The 19,343-nt window shown below is 39.7% G+C and overlaps 1 protein-coding gene across 8 annotated transcripts in view; it reads right to left on the bottom strand.

The window, feature by feature from the left end:
- The window catches only part of FRMD4B (FERM domain containing 4B), a 226,371-nt gene that overhangs the window by 31,987 nt on the left and 175,041 nt on the right, over nt 1-19,343 (bottom strand). For all 8 annotated transcript variants that reach the window (XM_040454472.1, XM_040454471.1, XM_040454467.1 and 5 more), the window contains 4 exons: nt 13,637-13,720; nt 11,432-11,497; nt 8,615-8,672; nt 6,230-6,316 (listed from right to left, as the gene is read on the bottom strand). In XM_040454472.1, the coding sequence (XP_040310406.1) occupies nt 6,230-6,316; nt 8,615-8,672; nt 11,432-11,497; nt 13,637-13,720 (295 nt within the window). The remainder of the gene's footprint in view (nt 1-6,229; nt 6,317-8,614; nt 8,673-11,431; nt 11,498-13,636; nt 13,721-19,343) is intronic.

Raw genomic sequence — 19,343 nt, 5'->3', positions numbered from 1 at the left:
AAAGAAGCCTTTCCTGTTTATCCCCTTTCAGAGAACTTTGTTTTTCTCCATGCTTTATGTACTAATTTGTTTTCTCGGCATTTGGACGAGTCAATTCTATTAAAGAGCTATGTTTCATTTCTCTACATGCACCAACAACTCAGCCACTTGGTAAATGCCTAGAAATACAAACTAATAGATTAAGTAATGAAATCTAATGGTTTTGCTGGTCCACCAGCCACTTCCTCTTCTTCACACATCATCTTCTGTTTTTACAGAGAAAACTCTAAGCCTTGAAGCTCTCAGTTTTATAGTGTCCCTACCTCCTTCCCATCAGCACACACTGTTCTCTGACCAGAACATGCCATCCCATTCTTCATAGCCTGACTCCTTCACCCCCTTCAGGACCTAGCTGAAATGTCACCTTCTTTAGAGGCCATCCCTGACCCCACTAAGTGTCCTCCACCCATCCCGCTACCGACCCTCCATCTCATTTGTTTCCACCATTCAAAAATCTATCACCATGTTTTATTTCTTTGCTCACTGATTAGTTTCTCACAAACCATCCCACGAAAAGACTTCAGAGAAAACAAACACAGTGTGACAGAAACTACTTATCACTCTCAGGATCTTTTTTTCCTCCTTCCTTTTAGTAAAAGAACACCTTGACTTAGGGCTTTGCCCATGGCCACCCACCTAAAGACTACCCTTCCCAGCCTCCCTTGCAATTAGACTTTATGACTAATCAGGCTGCTTGCCTTGAATTCTTTCCACCTGCTTCCAGTTGTAAAATGGAAATGGAGACTGCCCAATGCTGAACCAATTCTCTGAGAGTTCCTTGTCTAAGAAGAACCGCTTAAAATCCTAACTGTGATGAGCTTACAGGAGGGGAAGAAAAACACCTGTGGTATTCAGTAACCCTTCTATAAACCAGAATGTGGTGTGAGGGAAAAATTATCTACTTGGTAAAGGAACTCACTAACCCACTGGGTCCTTCCAATGATCTTTGAAGCGGAGGGAGCAGACAGACTTACTAGAATTTGATAGCTGAGAAAAGAAAGACACAGAAAGGCTGAGACACAGCTCCAGAACCAGCCAACTGGTTCTTATTTGAAACCCATGCTGTAGGCTTTGAGTTCTCCTCCCGGTGACTCTGCAGAAGGTTTTAACAATCAGATTGATTATTGGTGTGGCCGGAGGTAATTATACACTTTACAAACAGGATGGACCGGTCGCCAGTTGACATTCTGTAATTGCATTTTTTTTTCCACACCACGCTTTATTTGGTATTGAAGTATGAAGTGTGACCGGGCAGCACATTTTCCTTTTTCTCCCGCAGTTAACCTCATCTAAAATTTAAGCAGCGTCAGAAGGAGCTTCCCGATTGAGCTCCCTGGCCATGTGGCAATAGTGGAAAAACGAGGAGCGGGGAGAAATGATTGAGATGGCTGTGCTTAGAAAAGTAAGCAAGTCACTGGGTTTAAATGAAATGAACCCTGTAGTTTTATGACCAGGAAACAGGAAGACTTTTGTGCTTGTTACTTAATACATCTGGCTCTAGGCATTTGGGAATTCCAATAGTTGAAAAAAGAAATCAGTTAACTGAAGGCTAGGAACCTTTTCCCCACCCCAAAATGCCCTGGGGTAATGATGCACATCAGAAGACTTTGTTAGCAGTTATAATGCACAAAGATACAAATCGTGAAAGGCATTTTACCCCACTAAGGTCTGCCTATGACACCTTGCTTGGCATGCCTTTTTTATTTCTCCCATCTCTGACAGGTTGTGGTTTTTTCAGGTCAAAGAACTTGCTGGAGGGGTACAAATCAGTCATGACATATATATATCAAGGCTTCACTTAGCCACAGAGCCACTCTACTTCTTTGTGAGGAAATTGTATTTCTCTGTGAAATACTGAGCAAACAATAAAAACCTAGTAGGAACACAGTCTGCATTTTTTTTTTTTTTATTGTAAAGCTTCACAGTTTTTAAGTTCAAAGGTCCTACGATCTGAAATTAAGTTGAGTTCTGGTACATTTTCACATTCCATAAGAGTTTGCAATGACACATTTCATGCATAAAGGGAGGATTAAAAAGAAAAAAAAACTGCTTATGAACTGAATTTTTAATACTCTGAATTTTTGTGGTTTGTAACTCAGAATCTTAAATTTCTTTTAATTTGCATCACGCCCTAGGGCACTGTGGTTAATAAATTCACGCAGAGTGCTTAAGAATCTCTGAAAATAGAACATCTGCGTGTGGACTCTTAAACACTAGGACTATGAGTTTGTAGCAATGCTGGGTCCTTCTCTAACCAACAGTGATCCAAGAATATTTCTCATACCTTTTTTTTTTTCAAGTTTTTATTTAAATTCTAGTTAGTTAACATATAGAGTTATGTGGGTTGCAGGATCTCATACCTTTAAAAAGTGTCTTTCTCTGTCACTACCAATGAACAACAACCAGTTATGGAGTGATGAATGCGTATCAGGCACAGTGCTGAACATAATCTCTTGTAATTCTGACAAACACCCTATGCAGTTGGTGGCATTACCATCTTGCAGATGAAGAAACTGAGTTTAAAGAGAGATTAAACAACATGGCCAAGGTTACCCAGCGAATGGAACATCAAAGACAGGCTTTGGGTTGCTTCCCAACCTCTTGATCTGCATCTTTATGCTACACAGACTGAAAACAACGCTGCCCTTTCACTAGAGAAAGGCTTACAGGCAAAATACACGAAGAATACCACTGGGAGATACAACAAACATTGTCCTTAACATTCATAGGCTATCACTAATACACATTATGTGCAAAGGACAGAAAGCTTCAGCTTGTGGGTCTTGGACCAACCTTTTTTCAAAATAGCCTTCGGCATCAGTTAGTCTCTTATTATTGGGAAACATTCTCCCTCCTGGCCTGTGCTTAAGCTACATAATTATACTTTTTTTTAACATTTATTGATTTTTGAGAGACAGAGACAGAGCATGAGCGGGGAAGGGGCAGAGAGAGAGGGAGACACAGAATCGGAAGCAGGCTCCAGGATCTCAGCTGTCAGCACAGAGCCCGATGGGGCGCTGGAACCCATGAACTGCGAGATCGTGACCTGAGTGGAAATTGGTAGCTTAACAGGCGCCCCATTAAGCTACATAATTACAAGCCAGCGGGCATGCGTAACAAAGGGCTCAAGAGGCTAAGGATCTCTAGGGTCCCCCATTCCAGCCTGTTTCAGAATCTGCCCATCTGACCTTCATTCCTGCTCGGCTACAAGTAACTCGCTGCATGTACAGGTCATGCAAACAGCTGAAGCATGATCCTTCTTCTTATAAATCAATGCTCATGACCCTTGAAATCACGGATTCTTTCATTTGTACCAACTGGGCCAGGGCTGTGACATATGGAACATCCTCCCTCCAATTAAACCCATAAGTTGCTTGGACACGGAAAAATAAACATATGGAAGCAAAAATCCATCACTGGATTTTAACAGAAGGAGGAGAAAGTAAACAGTGGTATGGAGTGGACACCTGCAAAAATGACCAGAAAAGAGAGGATGAGGCAGTGACAGCACAAGATGCCCTGTTAATGGTCCTTTTTGAACTGAATGGCACGTCTTGAAAATGAAATAGGAAAGCCCTGCAAATTGAAAAAAGCAAATGTCTTCTGATCCTTGTCTAAACTCTGGAATGAACAAGCAAGCCTGATTGTGATCAGTGTCAAACAATATTTACCGATTTCTATGAAACTGTGAATGTAAAGAAAGGGATGTGAGTCATGAGCAACTGAGAGGAAATTAGCTGCAGTATTTACTGTGCAGACTCTGATTCACCATTATTTTGGGAGAAAGCCTGGTCGTTTTTAGTCAATGCATTTACATTCCGTGGGCTTCTCAATTTCATGAAGAAACATTAGCAAAGAAATGACTTGTGAGTCAATTTAAGTAATATATTACACGCAGGATTCAGCAAAACCAGTGAGACTCCTACATGTTATTTCTTAAAGCAAAATTCAGAGGAGAAATAAATTACCAAAAAAAAAAATGTTAATATAGGTTGAGGTCTACCTTAAGGAAACATGATAAGCAATAATTTAGTTTTATTAAATAGATCAACTAAGGGTTAGGTACATGCCTTGGCTGGGATTCACTATTCTCCCTCTCTGTCCCCCCGCCAGCCCCCCCCCACCAGCCATGGACTCCCACAGTTACCAATCATAATGTCCATCAAAAGAGAATCAGTTAAATGAATACTGTCTTTCACATAATTGATGCTAGGCAGCTTTAAAAAGAATGAAAAGAGATGTGTTTATAAAGCGACCTGAAGAAGTAAGACATAGTATGAAATAGTGTGCATAGAAAGCTTTCTCTTTCTGGAAAGCTTAGGATATACACTGAAAAGTCTCACTGAGCCAGTATCCTTCTCTTGACAGCGGTTATCATGGGAAAGGAATGGGGACTACCCTAGTTCACATGTTTCCGTGGTTTGCTTTTTTTCATTTGTTTTCACAATGGATAGGTATAGCTTTTGGTAAACAGTTAAAATAACTAACTATAAATAGAAATGATTTTGAACAAAAGTGTATGCCTGTCATTTCTAACATTTATTTATTACAGCTTTGGTCTTCAAGGCAAATTTTCAACTAGGAACAACATTATTCATATCTCTCCTGGAAACTGAGTATATCTTATTTCAATTGATCTTGGTCACAGGGCTCACAGAGACACAATTGTAATTATATGACTGCATACATGCTCTCTTACTGTCCCTCACACAGATGGATATCGGCTGTGAGATGATGTGTTATTATTTTTAGCGGTGATTTCTGATAAAGAGCCTCAATGCCCAATAGTCTGCTCCCCTTGGCCACCCTTTTGTGTTGTTTGTGTGAGATTCACAACCACAAAGTGGGGAGAAAAGAGGAGCTTTCTTATTTTCTTAAAGAAAGATGGTGCACATTGATAGAAGCTGAAAACGCACAGAGAATGAAGAACACCGTGGTATGATTACAAGGGTCGCTTTAGGAACAATATGGCTGTTTTTCTAATAGACATTAAAGCATGAGACAGATAGAACGGTAGGAGTTATTTAAGGCTGCGATGTCGGAGTGTGATAACACATGGTCTGCTATTATAGGCCATTGTTCCACTGCAGTGACTCCCAGTGATGGCAGGAGAGCATAGGGAGGGCAGCAAAAGCAGCCAGAGCTGTATGAGTAAGGCTTTATGTCATTATAATACACAGGGGGCCAGGGCAGGTGGGTGGCAATCTATATGGACTCATCCATTCTCACGTGGGCAAAAAAGTATGGTACGTCTGTGCTCGGATCAGGAAAGCTACATAGCCGAAGTCCAAAACGAAAATAATGCAATTTATTAGCTCTGGGAAGCCCAAACCTGATAGAGTTCCCTTCCATATACAGCATGTGACATAATTTTCCTTACAAATAGCAGGCAGGTTTAGCGTAGAAAACTGTGAAACAAAGATAAGTGAAAATAGCAGCGGCAGTAAAAAGATTAGTTGTAACTGTATTACGGAGAGGGAACCAGCACCAAAGAATCTGGCTTCTCTCTTCACAATTCATCCATCTGTTTATCCATCCAGTGCAAATAAGCATATGTATGTATGTGTATGTACATACCTACATAATTTACATATAAACTTATACTAACATTACATATAATTATGTGTATAAATAAATATATCGTATCTATATAACAGATCGATACATAAAATTTAGAAAACAAAATGCCATCATCATGTTCAAATGGCCTTGAAATAGAAATCTAGGGGTGCCTGAGTGGCTCAGTAGGTTAAGCGTCTGACTCTTGATTTCAGTTTGGGTCAGGATCTCAGAGTTGGGGGATCGAGCCCTGCATGGGGCTACGTGCTGAGCCTGCTTGGGATTCTCTGCCCCTCTCCCCTGCTCACGCTCTCTCTCAAAATAAATAATACACATTAAAAAGAGAGTAATCTAATTGTATGCCTTTATAAATGAAACTGTGATCAACATCCTTAAATCTTAGTACATAACTTTATTTCCTTAGAGTAAATGATCAGATCAGAATCACTGTATAAAGGTACATAAATTAGTTATAAAAAGTATTTTTCACTTAACCTGAGCCTCCTCTGAACCCACAGCTTCACTAACCAAAGTTCTTTGTCTGAGACTGTTCAGTGCCCCTTAAAGCAATGTTGCCAAATCCAGAGCAGCTCAGGTTCTCCTCTAAGTGTCTAAAATGATTCATACTTACTTTCCGAGGTTTCACTTTATCTTGCAGATCATACTGGCCGATTCCTTTGTAGCTGATTCCAAGCCACCAAGGAAGTCCTTGTTTATCCTGGAAAATGGAAAAGGATGAGAACCGAGCCCTTAATTGTTCAATCTTCTAGAGCTGAAGATCTACCAATTTCATAATTTACCAAGTATCAGCTAGTCAAAATAAAGCTGGCTTGGTAAACAAAACATTACTTACACACCTAACTTGTTTTTAAAATGCCTTCAAATAACATCTTTAAATTAAAACAGATTAATACTATCAATACCACCAAAAAGAATGAAACATTACTGTCTTGACTGAACAGCTGGAGAGAAGAAATAAAATATAAAAACTAATCCAGAGTATAAAGCCAGTTATCCATTTAAAAAAGAAAAGAAAGAAAAAAGAGAAAGAAAAAAAAAAGCTCTCTGCTCTCTTGATTAGAAACCAACTATAAAGGTCAGGGAAGTTTCCAAAGAATTATAAAGATGAGAAAAGAGGTCCCAAACCTGATGTTTATAATCCAGTTAACAGTGAGCATGGGAATACTGAAAAGCTCTTTTGGAGAACTGTATGATTCAATGGCAGGATGTTTGAAAAATCACTTTGAGGTACATATGGGGAGGGGAGGAATTTTTTATTTCATAAATCTTTTTTTTTTTTCCAAAATCTTTTAGGTTTTGCCAAAGTAAAGGACGCATTGACACAAGGAAAGAAAAATTTAGGCTTAAACATATACCTGTATACAAACAAATTAAGAATCAGGAGAAATTAGAGGCGCTTGGGTGGCTCAGTCGGTTGAGTGTCCAACCTGATTTTGGCTCAGGTCATGATCTCATGGTCCATGAGTTCGAGCCCCACATTGGGCTACTCACTGACAGTGAGGAGTCTGTTTGGGATTCTCTCTCTGCCCCTCTCCTGCTCACACACACACACACACACACACACACACACACACTCTCTCTCTCTCTCTCTCTCAAAATGAATAAACTTAAAAAAAATAATCTGTAGAAATTAAAGTTGAATTGGTACTTATTTTTAGTACAAGGTGCCCTCATTATGCAAGTATTTATTATTCAATCCCCTACCATTCTGAATTGCAAACACTGTTGTAACTGGAAAAGTCACTCAAGATTGATCAACGGTAAAATTATTCCCTTCAAACAAGATTCCCTCCTTAACACTGCTTTATCCCTTACCATCTCAAAATATTTCTTAGTCTCTCCCTGCTTGAAAACACCTGAAAACAATACACAAATACAAACTATACCAATTGAAAATTGGTATTGCAAATCCTGCAAAAATTTGAGAACTTTATGAAGTATTGAAATGACAATGTAGAGTTTATGATTCTTGGGACACCCAGCTGGCTCAGTTGGTGAAGCATGTAACTCTCGATCTTGGGGTTGTGAGTTCGAGCCCCACGTTGGGTGTAAAGATTACTTAAAAATAAAATCTTAAAAGAAAAAGAAAGTTTATGATTCCCAGATAAAGGGGCTATCAAGAGAATATCTGGGGAGCGCCTAGGGGGCTCAGCTGGTTAACCATCTGACTTCAGCTCAGGTCATGATCTCGCGGTTTGTGAGTCTGAGCCCTCCATTGGGCTCTGTGCTGACAGCTGAGTCTGGAGCCTGTTTTAGATTCTGTGTCTCCCTCTCTCTCTCTGCCCCTCCCCAGCTCACACTCTGTCTCTCTCTCTCTCTCAAAAATAAATAAACATTTAAAAAAATTTATTTTAAAAAGAGAGGGGTGCTTGGGCGGCTCAGTCAGTTAAGTGTCCGACTTTGGCTAAGGTCATGAACTCACAGATCAAGGGTTTGAGCCCCACATTAGGCTCTGTGCTGACAGCTCAGAGTCTTTAACCTGCTTCAAATTCTGTGTGTGTGTCTCTCTCTCTGCCCCTCCCCCCAATCATGCTCTGTCTCTCTCTGTCTCAAAAACACATAAACATAAAAAAATTTTAATTAAAAACAAAGAGAATATCTGGTAGCATTAGGCAGGTGAACAACTGGGGAAGAGAAATAGCAGCTAAAATAGATAAAAGGAATAGATGTGCCAAAAGAGAATAATCTGAGTATGTTAGGATTAATAGGGATTTGTGGAAAACATCTGAACACAGCAAGTATTTTGCAAAAAGAGCGTGCTTTATAATTTGCTATCAATGACAAGGCATAATCAGGCTTTCGTAAAAAAAAAAAAAAAAAAATCAATCGTATTTTATTTTATTATTTTTTAAATAAGTAATTAATTTTGTTTTTTATGTTTTTTATGTTTTTTATGTTTTTATGTTTTTATGTTTTTATGTTTTTATTTATATTATTCACTAATTCCCAAAGTCACATGGGTATTATGAAAGCTTTGTCATGTAAAAGTATTTACCTTTACTGCGTAATAATGGACTCCATAGGTTGGTAGAGCTTCTACTATTTTCATATACCTATGAAAAATGAATAGTATATATTATAATCTCTTCATAAATTAGAGGATCCTTTTGGGAAAAATGATGTACAGAAGCACAATTTGTATGTACTTTCCTCATTACAACCATGACTAATGTCTTTGACTACAGTAGAAATAGAATAAGCCATTTTAGGGAGTAATATATTTTACCTTACCCAAATGTTAGGAAGTTGATAACAAAACGTCAATTTCCAAAAGCTACAGGAAATGTTAATTTCTGCATATTAAGATTTCTACGGCTTAGAACATACTGTACTGTATCGTAAACCCAAATTGCAAGTATTTTTTAAACTAAGCACTTAATGATGCAAAGCAATGAGAATCAGCTTCTGGGTCATGCTTGTAGTAAGTAAAAAATAAAACAATTCTGGGGCACCTGGCTGGCTTAGTCGGTAGAGCACATGGGGTTGATCTTGGGGTTGTGAGCTGGAGCCCCGTGTTGGGCATAGAGATTACATGCACACGTACATACATACATAAGTACATAAACAGTTAAAAAAATAAACTGATCCCATTTACTGACTACTAAACTCTCAGGAATATATGCTTTACTCTTAGGTCTAAACTCTAATAAGAAATATGTACCTAAAAAGGGTGAATTTTATTATATACTGTATATACAATTTTGTTGTATTTAAAAAATGTGTTCCCCAAAATAAAAATTAATGATGCTACTATTTACTATTTTTAATTCAACAAATATTTATTGTGTACTTCTAAGGTTTTATAGAGTGAATTATATTGTGTAAGACTTCCTCTCTGTTCACAAAGACTTGAGGTTCCTGTTTAGTACAAGCGGACTTTTTTTTTTTTAACTTTTTAAAAAATGTTTATTTATTTTTGAGAGCTAGAAAGACAGAGTACAAGTGGGGGAGGGACAGAAACAGAGGGAGACACAGAATCTGACAGGCTCCAGGCTGTGAGCTGTCAGCACAGAGCTCAGCACAGAGCCCAACACGGGGCACCAACTCACCGACCACGAGATCATGATCATGATCATGGCTGAAGTCAGCCACTTAACCGAATGAGCCACCCAGGCGCCCCTCAAGTGGACTTTTTAATGCCATTTTGAATATCAATTGCTCTGGGTTTTGTAATCAATACTTCGATACTTTTAAAAAGTAAATGACCTATATGTAAATGAATGTAAGAAGATGTTAGGTACATGGGGGCTCCTGGGTGGCTCAGTCGGTAAGCATTCGATTTCAGCTCAGGTCATTATTTCACGGTTTGTGAGTTCAAGCCCTGCATTGGGCCCTCTGCTGTCAGCAGAGAGCCCGCTTAGGATCCTCTGACCCCCTCTGCCTCTCCCCTGCTTGTGCTCTCTCTCTCTCTCAAAAATAAACAAACATTAAAGAAAAGAGAGAGAGGTTAGTGGTAAATGTGCCAACAACATTCAACAAGTACACTGCACAGCCAAGATCCTAACAGAGAGTTGGATTCCACGGTCTAGAGCTTTAACCACCAAGTTAGTCTCGTATTTGGAGCCACAACAATAATGATCAGGGGAAGTAAAAGGACTCTGCATTTAAGCAAGGGCACTTCATAACATGCTCATTAGCCTAACCTAAAATCCTTCAGGGAAAATTTTTACACCTCTTTTGTCCCTCCCAGAAAACAGGAACAATGAGTTCAAACGTCAAGGGTTCAATTTCAGGACTGCTAATTTTTGATTTCTGCCTTGGAGATCACAGGGTGTTTTGTGATGAAAAGGAGATTAGTGCCAGTGGTGGAGGTGTGAGGGAAATCTACACACTGGCCAGAGGAATAGCAATCTCCAAGTTCTTATTTTGGTTCTTCCGTGCTCGGAGCGACATTCTTATTTTGGTTCTTCCGTGCTCGGAGCGACATTCCCGCAGGTTTTTACAAGAATGTCTATGGCCATAAAAGTTATTCTACAATTACTAGAGCAATAATGCTATATTCATTTTTATAATTTTTAAAATTTAAATTTATAAATTTAGTTTTTTATAATTTTAAAACTTTAACGTAGCTTGTGAACTATTGTTAATAAATGAATGGTTACTCTATAAGTCTAAAATGCAGAAATAGGGGCACCTGGCTGGCTTAGTCGGTAGAGCATGTGACTCTTGATCTCTGGGTTGTGAGTTCAAGCCCCACATTAGGTATAGAGATTACTTAAAAATAAAAACTAAAAAAAAAAATAGAATAAAATGCAGAAATATATCACTATGGTCCGTTATTGGTAGCACGAAGATATAGACAACCCAACACCAACACTGTATGCTTCACCCAAAATAGAGTCACAAGCCGGGCAACCACACATGGCCTCCAGGTAGGTTTTCTTTGGCTAAGATTGTAATAAAATTTTCTTAAAATTGCTTTGCAATGTTTAAATTGGGATTTAAAAATCAGAATTTCCAGTACTTCTTAGACAGCATCAGGTCTGACATTAGGCCTGATTTCCGGAGCTGAATCACCTTGCCTCTGCCCAGGGTAATAGCTCTCCAGATCACCTCAATCCCCACCATTCCCTATTATCCTGCACCTGGCCTACATGTCTCATTTTTGCTACCTACCTGACACTGGTAGGCCTCTGAATTGATGACATCAACTATGGAATGACCCAAGGCATTTTATAATTCATATGAAGGTATTTCTAACCAGATGGGGACTATACACAAACAAAATATACAACAGAAATCATTTCATATGATTTCTTCAAATAGGAGACATTAAAATTATATCTAAGCAAAAGGAAAGACAGATACTTACTGAACCACAGCTTGACCCCGGGTCAGACCTTTGATTTTCAAATAATGCTCAATCACCCTGTCCTCACTGTGAAACAAGCAAATGAGAAATATGACAATGTATGATTATATGAGATACAGACTCATTTTCAAGATTCTCAGGTGGCTTATTGAGAAACAAGGAAAATGCCTTCACTAACCTGTTTGGGATACAGAAGCTGGATGACTTTTGTTTTTGTAGAACATGGATTTCTGAACCTCAGACAGGACTACCTCATCATGATTTCTGATTTAAATTTTATATGCTATATAATATATTAATATATTTTAAAACTTAATCTATTGGAAAAGAACAGGATTTCAATTTATCAAATGAAAAACTAGTATTTTTTGCCATAATTGAATGGGACAAAACAAATACAAAACAATGTCACTAAATGCTAAGTAGTGAGCCTTGCTAGGGAAATTAAAAGGCTTAAAAAAAGAGATCAGCAAGTATTAAATATATTTTTAAAAACTATCCATGAAGATTTAGAAAGGATTAAAACTGTTCTGAGTCTTGTGCAATCCAAAACACTCTCTTGTCACTCACTACCTGGGGACACAATGTTTTCAGAGAAAACCCTTCATTATTGTCCCAGCATAAAACTTGTTGACTGGAGGGGCACCTGGCTGGCTTAGTCAGTAGAACATGAGACTCTTGATCTTGGGGTCATGGGTTTGAGCCTCACATTGGAGGCAGAGATTACTTAATAAAAAAAAAAAAAGTTAAAAAAAAAAAACAACTTGTTGGCGAGAAAGGCAGAACTAGGCTGCAGTCTGTCACCTTTAGAAAACAATTTTTTTAAAATGTTTATTTTATTTATTTTTGAGAGAGACCATAAGCAGGGCAGGGGCAGAGAGAGAGGGAGACACAAAACCTGAAGCAGGCTCCAGGCTCTGATCTCTCAGCACAGACTCAGATGAGGGGCTTGACCTCATGAACCACAAGATCATGACCTGACCCGAAATCGGACGCTTAACCGACTGAGCCACCCAGGCACCCCTGAAGTCTGTCACCTTTGCTGTCACTGAGCTACTGTTCTTTTCTTTCAGATACCTATCATATCTCAAATATAACCTAGAAAGATAAATGTTTTTATCTCTACACAACCAGTAATCAGTGGTAAAAGGCCTTTTTTTTTTTTTTCTTTTCTTAAGAAACTATCACTTAACAATGATTTGTTTGGAAGATTCCAGACTGAGGAAGGAATGTAGCCTCAGTACACACTTTCACTCTTTATTTGGGAACTGCAGTCCAACTTCCATTATTAAAGCTATTCATGGGGGAGCCTGGGTGGCTCAGTCACTTAAGCGTCTGACTCTTGATTTTGGCTCAGGTCATGATTTCATGGTTCATGAGTTTGAGTCCTGTGTTGGGCTCTGTGCTGTCAGCGTGGAGCCTGCTTGGGATTCTCTCTCTCTCTTTCTCTGCTGGTTCCCCACGTCTCCACTCAAAATAAATGAACTTAAAAAAAAAACCACTGTTCATGTTGAATATTTATTTTGTAATCCATTTTTTTTTATGGAAAGTAAAACTATTTTCAAGATTCAAAGCCCTAAATCAAGGAAACTATATTTAAAGGGGCTGTAACTAATTCAAGGGGGAAAAACATATCCTACCAGGAAAAACATTGAACGGAAAATGGGTACTATGGCTTCGTTAAAATAATTAATGAATTTAATGAATTTAATGAATTAATGCATTTAATGGAATTAAAATAATCCCAACAAATGGAATCACTCAAAATACACAACAATTTTTGGCCATGGGAGAAACCTCTGTTCACTCAGGTAATTTCTGGGTAGTGAGAAAACCTGTATCCAAGGAAATTTGTATTTTATGACACGTATATTACACGCTGCTAGATTAAGGCCACATCACACAGTGACTGCACACGTACTGAGCATTATGTTCCCTTAAAAGCATATTCTATACAGACTTTTTGCATGTGCGAATGAGAAAGCATGCAGCCACTCTTCACTAATGACTACAATCGTGGTACAATGATCTCCAGTAAGTTCTGACAAGACCCTTTCACGGAAAGGATCAGGTCTACTTATGGTCACCCTGACACATGTGATTTGATACTTTCTGCACTCCTATCTCTTTTAGTTTCCTGAAAAGCACACAGTTCTCAATGGAGGCTATGACAACAGGGTCACCTGTTGTCCTGCTTTGGCTTACCAGTAAGCCAGGGATGGATGTTCCTGAAGAGTTTTGGTTGGAAAGGCTGGTAATGTCTTTAAGTCTTTCCTGGCATTTTCATCACTGAAAAGAAGAGTAATGCAGTAATGTCAGTCGCTGTTACCTAAACTATCATCCAAGCTAGTCACCAGATGAAATCTGGTAAGTAATGACACTACACCGGGCTCTAGCAAAATGTGGTCAGCACATATAAGGCTACGGATTCAATTCCCCCAAAGGACAACCCGCCGAACCATGTGACATTTTGAAGTTTTTAAAAAGACACACACAAAAATTAAAATAACGGTATTCAGGTGCCATAATCCCATTTTCCTTACCCTCCTGATAAACCTGCAGCTACTTTTATTGTATATTTCTATGTATAGCTATTCTGTTACCTAATTATTATTATAACTGTGGATATCCCATATTCCATTTTCACACAGCATTCTTCAAATTTTATTACACACCTTCTCTGTGTGCCTATAGCACTCCCATATTGATCTTCAGTGGCACATAATATTCACCATGCTGGAATACTGATTATCATAAAACCACTCATATAGTATTATCACTTTCTCATAAAAGGTATCAATTCAATAAAAAGGTTGGTATAGACTTTACTATTACTTGTCTGTTGTTTCCTTACCATGCTCTGAAATAAAATGGATCAAGTTGGCCATTTGTGAAAAACACTTGAAAGAAGAGGACTTGAAAACGTGTGTCCAATGAAACCCCAGATATCCTTCAAATTGCATCAAGTGAACTAAAAATGTACCTCTGTAAGGTCAGCTATTATCTCACTATAGCAGGGCAACATTCTAGTTGTCAAAAGAGACAATTTTGGGGGGCGCCCAGCTGGCTCAGTCGAGAGAACATGCAACTCTTGATCTCGGGGCTGCGAGTTCGAGCCCCATGTTGGGTGTATACAGCTTACTTAAAAATAAATAAATAAAAAAGAGAGGGGTGTGGTCTTCATGGAACTTAACAGAAGGAAGAACAGGTAATACGATGCAGTCATAGCTGGTCCTCTCAAAAACTGCCCCAAGTATTTAAGGGTAGTCTATGAAAAAACAGACATGACTCTCTGGGGTCTATCAGAGCCTGGGATAAGTACATGAACAGCTATTAAAAATCCTGACCAAACTGGCATCCATCAATCAGCCCATTGGTAGCTCTTCAACTGTCCACAGCTTCATCTCTTTCCCAGAACCTATCGTTTGTGGAGAGTCAGGCACCATGCAAGACACTTTTTAGGCATTATATACCTGACCTAAGTCTCACCATGACTCCTTCCAGGTGGTAGGTACTGTTATTATCCATGCTTTACAGGTAAGAGGGAGAGGCTTCCAGAAGTAAGCCCCTCACTCAGTGTCTCACAGCCACTATGTAGAGAAGCCAGAAGGCAAACCCAGTCTGCTTGGCTTTAAAAGACAAGATCAGGTGGTGCCTGGGTGACTCAGAAGGCTGAGCATCCCACTTCGGCTCGGGTCACAGTCTCGTGATTCATGAGTGTAAGCCCCGCATCGGGCTCTGTGCTGACAGCTCAGAGTCCACTTCTGGATCCTCTGTCCCTCCTCCCCCACTCCTGTTCTCTCAAAAATAAATAAACATTCACAAAAAATGACAAGACCATAACCTGATTCCCTGACAGACCCTCGGAATGGCATTCCAGAGAGCACATTCTCATCTTGGGCAAGGCATAGCTCCCCTTCACCCTCACCCCCTGGTTACAAAGGAAAACACGGAAGCAATTATTTTCAAGATCCATCATTTATGCATTTTCACACCAGCTTCCCGGGGGTTCGCCTCAGTGATTCACATTCAAAGCGATGAATGTCTCGGCTGGATGATGGAACACTGAACTTCAAGTGAATCTCCTCCGGAAGCATTCATTCAACACTTGCAGATCAAGTGTCACAGATTAACCCAGGAAACCGAGCACGGGCTTTGGCCAGGGTCTGTTTGAGGCACAGTGTATGTGCCGTATTAGAAACTGCTCATCCTGTCACCACATCAGGCTTGGTGTATACATGGCTCTCCGTCAATGTCCACAGAAATGTTGTGTTTTGGTTTTACTGTCTCATTTCCTGACCATGCCACTGAGCAACCTATACATACACTTACTCTCTTTCACTAAGAACAGATAGAGTGGAGTATCCCCTCGCGTGGAGACACCATGATTTGCACCTGTCAACATTACATTCAAAACGAAGGTTGTGGCCTTAAGGTTCATCTTAGAGGTGAAAGATCCGGCTTTACAAATGACTACAGGAAGCAAGAAGTCACTCGGTTGTTCTTACGTAACAATAAATCTCTCTATTCATTTGAAATCTAAGCAGTACGGCTTAACGACATTGACAATCTCGGAAAACAGGTTTGGGCTTCCTGAAAACCAAAATAGACCACAATCCGATTTATTCATATTAAAGGTCATCTGTTAACTCCCAGTAATAATATTTATTTTTCTTAATAATTTCTTTTATGCTCTGTCTTTCAAATTCGACTTCCTTTTCAAAGAAGTTGGCTTGTGAGTTTTTTATGAAGGGCAAGTACATGTACATATTCTAAAATGAGAGGCTAAGGACAAATAACTTTTTGTTATTAATCATCACCACCAATTACATGTGTTTTGTTACCTTCTGGGTCTACGTGAACTGTATGCTATGTTCCAAGAACTCAGCCTAGCGTTCATTTACTTCTTTGGATTATAGTTAATTTTGTAGCAATTAAGACTCACCAGAGTGAAGGCTGCTATTCAGTTTAGACTCATTTATTTTTTCAGCAAATATGTATAGAGTATATACTGCATACCTAGCATGTAGAAACAAGTGTCATTTGATGGAGTTGCTTTTAACTTATGTGAGTAGTCAGCCAAAAGAGGAGAGAGGGGACAGAAGTAAGGGAGAGATTTTATCCATCATTCTTTTCAATAAGCTCATGGTTGAGAATAAATGCAGAACCGGAGGTTTGAAGTTGATGCCCTTCAAGAAGGTGTTAGTTCCTGTGTCCTCAAAGTACCAGCATCTCACAACACTGAGGTTTTTCTAGCATTTTGTAAACATGTATTAAGCATTTAATACATGTCTGCTAAACACAAGCAACTTACATGTTTAGAGCCTAACTAAAGAAACAGCTATGTGGTTCAACATGAGAAAAATACTACCTGTGTTGAATTTATTGAAGATAAACTCCGGTCTTTGATATGTCATCTTTTCAAGGAATTTTCAAGAGTAATTTTAACTATAAAATGGTTCCTCTTATCCATGGGGGACACGTTCCCAGAACCCAAATGGGTGTCTGAGACTGCAGATAGTCCCAAACCCTACACATACCACGTTTTTTCCTATACACACATACCCATGATAAAGTTTAATTTGTAAATCAGTCATAGTAAAAGATTAAAAATAATAATAAAATAGAACAATGGTAACAATGTACCATCGTAACAGTTACGTGAATGTGGTCTCTCTCTAAACGTTTCTTACTGTGCTATACTCACCATTCTTCATATGGGATGTGAGATGACAAAATGCCTACATGCGGAGATGCAGGGAGGTGAATGACAGGCATTGTGACCTAGTGTTAGGCTACTATTGACCTTCTGATGATTCGTCAGGGAGAGGATCATCTACTTCCAGACCTCGGGGAATTGACGCCGTGGAAAGTGAAACCGCAGGTAAGTGGGGACTACTATAGACAATCAGAATCGCCCTGGTTATCAGATGTGATAAGACGTTATTCATCTGGACATGGGGGCTGAGTAATCAACATACAAGCAAAGATTAACCAGAGGCCAGTATCCTAAATAACAATGAGTATTCATTCACTAAGACGGCTAGGGTACTAATCAATCAACAGGAAGCAACTAAAATGTGCATTAATAGGGAGGCAGCTTAGGGATCATTTCAAGGAGAGTTTCAAAGGTATATACCTGAACAGGTGGAGCACAGGGATGTGCGGGCAGTGAAACTATTCTGAATATTGTAATGACACACATGACATTATCCATTTGTTAACATTTGTAAACCTGTACAATATACAGACTGAATCCCAATTGGACTATGGACGTTGGTTAACAATAATGTAATAGTATTGATTCAGTTGTAACAAGCAAACCACACTAACGTAAGATGTTAATAATAAGGGAAACTGCTGGGAGGTCGGGAGGGGCAAGAAAGAGGGGGTATATGGGAACTCCCTGGACTTCCGGCCCCAAGTTTCTGAAACCTAAAACTGCTCTAAAATAATAAGGTATATTAATGTAGAAAAGAAAGAAAGAAAAAGAAAGAAATCCACTTTAGATTAGTGGTTCTTAACTTCTGTAGTTTTGCCCCTTGGGGGACATTCAGTAATGTCTTACGACATTGTTTTTAAAGTTGTTTTTTTTTTTTTTTTTTTTTTTTTGAGAGAGAGAGAGTGCGCAAATGAGCGGGCTTGTGCACCTGTGAGCAGGGCAGGGGGGAGGGAGGGGGAGGGAGAGGGAGAGGAAGAGGGAGAGGGGGAGAGGGAGAGAGGGAGAGGGAGAGGGGAGGCGGAGAGGGAGAGAGGGAGCCGGGGAGGGAGAGGGACAGGGAGACGGGGAGGGAGAGGGGGAGAGAGGGAGAGAGAATCTTAAGTGGGTTCCATGCCTGGTGTGGGGCCTGATGTGGGACTCAATCTCACCACAATCAGATTATGACCAGAGCCAAAATCAAGAATCAGAGGCTTACTTGACCTAACCACCCAGGTGCCTCCCCGTATTTTTTAATCTTAAGTAATCTCCACACCCAGCACAGGGCTCACACTTAAACCCTGAGACCAACAGTCTCCTGTTCCACCAGCTGGGCCAGCCAGGCACCCCTTAAGACATTTTTTATAGTCACACTTGAAAGGAGGCGTTACTGGCATCTGCTGAGTAGAGGCCAGGATGCCACTGAACATCTATTACACACAGGATAGAGCCCTAACAACAAAGAATTACCCTGTCCCAAATGTCAGCAATGTTGAGTATGAGAAACCCTGACTTGAATTATTGTAAAACTCCTGATAATTCAACCCTTAAACTTTTTCTTCTTAAGCTTATTTATTCTTTTTAACCTTATTTGGAGAGAAAGCTCAACTTAGGGGGGGCAGAAAGAGAGAGAGAGAGAGAGAGAGAATCCCAAGCAGGCTCCACACTGTCAGCACAGAGCCTGACGAAGGGGCCAAAGCCCTGAACTGCAAGATCATGAGCTGAGCCGAAATCAAGAGTCAGAGGCTTAACCAACCAACCCAGGTGCCCCTCAACCCTAAAACTTCTAAATTGTATCTTTTAGACTTAAAGAATTACTCTCCTGTGTCACTCTCAGACTATAAATATCAGAATACAAGTACATCTTAGATACAAATGCCTATCAGGAGTCAAGTGAGAGAGGCATTAGAAATTCGACTGTCGGTGGGGGGGGGGGGGGGGCTGCGTGGCTCTGTTGGTTAAGTGTATGACTCCTTGTTTCAGCTCAGGTCATGATCTCAGGGTTTCCTGAGTTGGAGTCCCACATTTGACTCTGTGCTGACAGTGAAGAGCCTGCTTGGAATTCTCTCTCTCCCTCTCTCTGCCCCTCCCCTACTCACACTTGTCTCTCTCGCTCTCAAAATAAATATACTTAAAAATTAAAAAAAAAACAAAAATAAAAAAAAAGAAATCCAACTGTTTAAGCTAGCTGAAAAAAGGCAGGTCAAACTTAGC

The sequence above is a fragment of the Herpailurus yagouaroundi genome, unplaced genomic scaffold (assembly GCF_014898765.1).
Source record: "Herpailurus yagouaroundi ecotype Mexico unplaced genomic scaffold, PumYag 213, whole genome shotgun sequence".
NCBI classification, from domain to species: Eukaryota; Metazoa; Chordata; class Mammalia; order Carnivora; family Felidae; genus Herpailurus; species Herpailurus yagouaroundi.
Note: the sequence above shows the minus strand (reverse complement) of the source record. Positions and strands in the feature narration are given on the sequence as shown.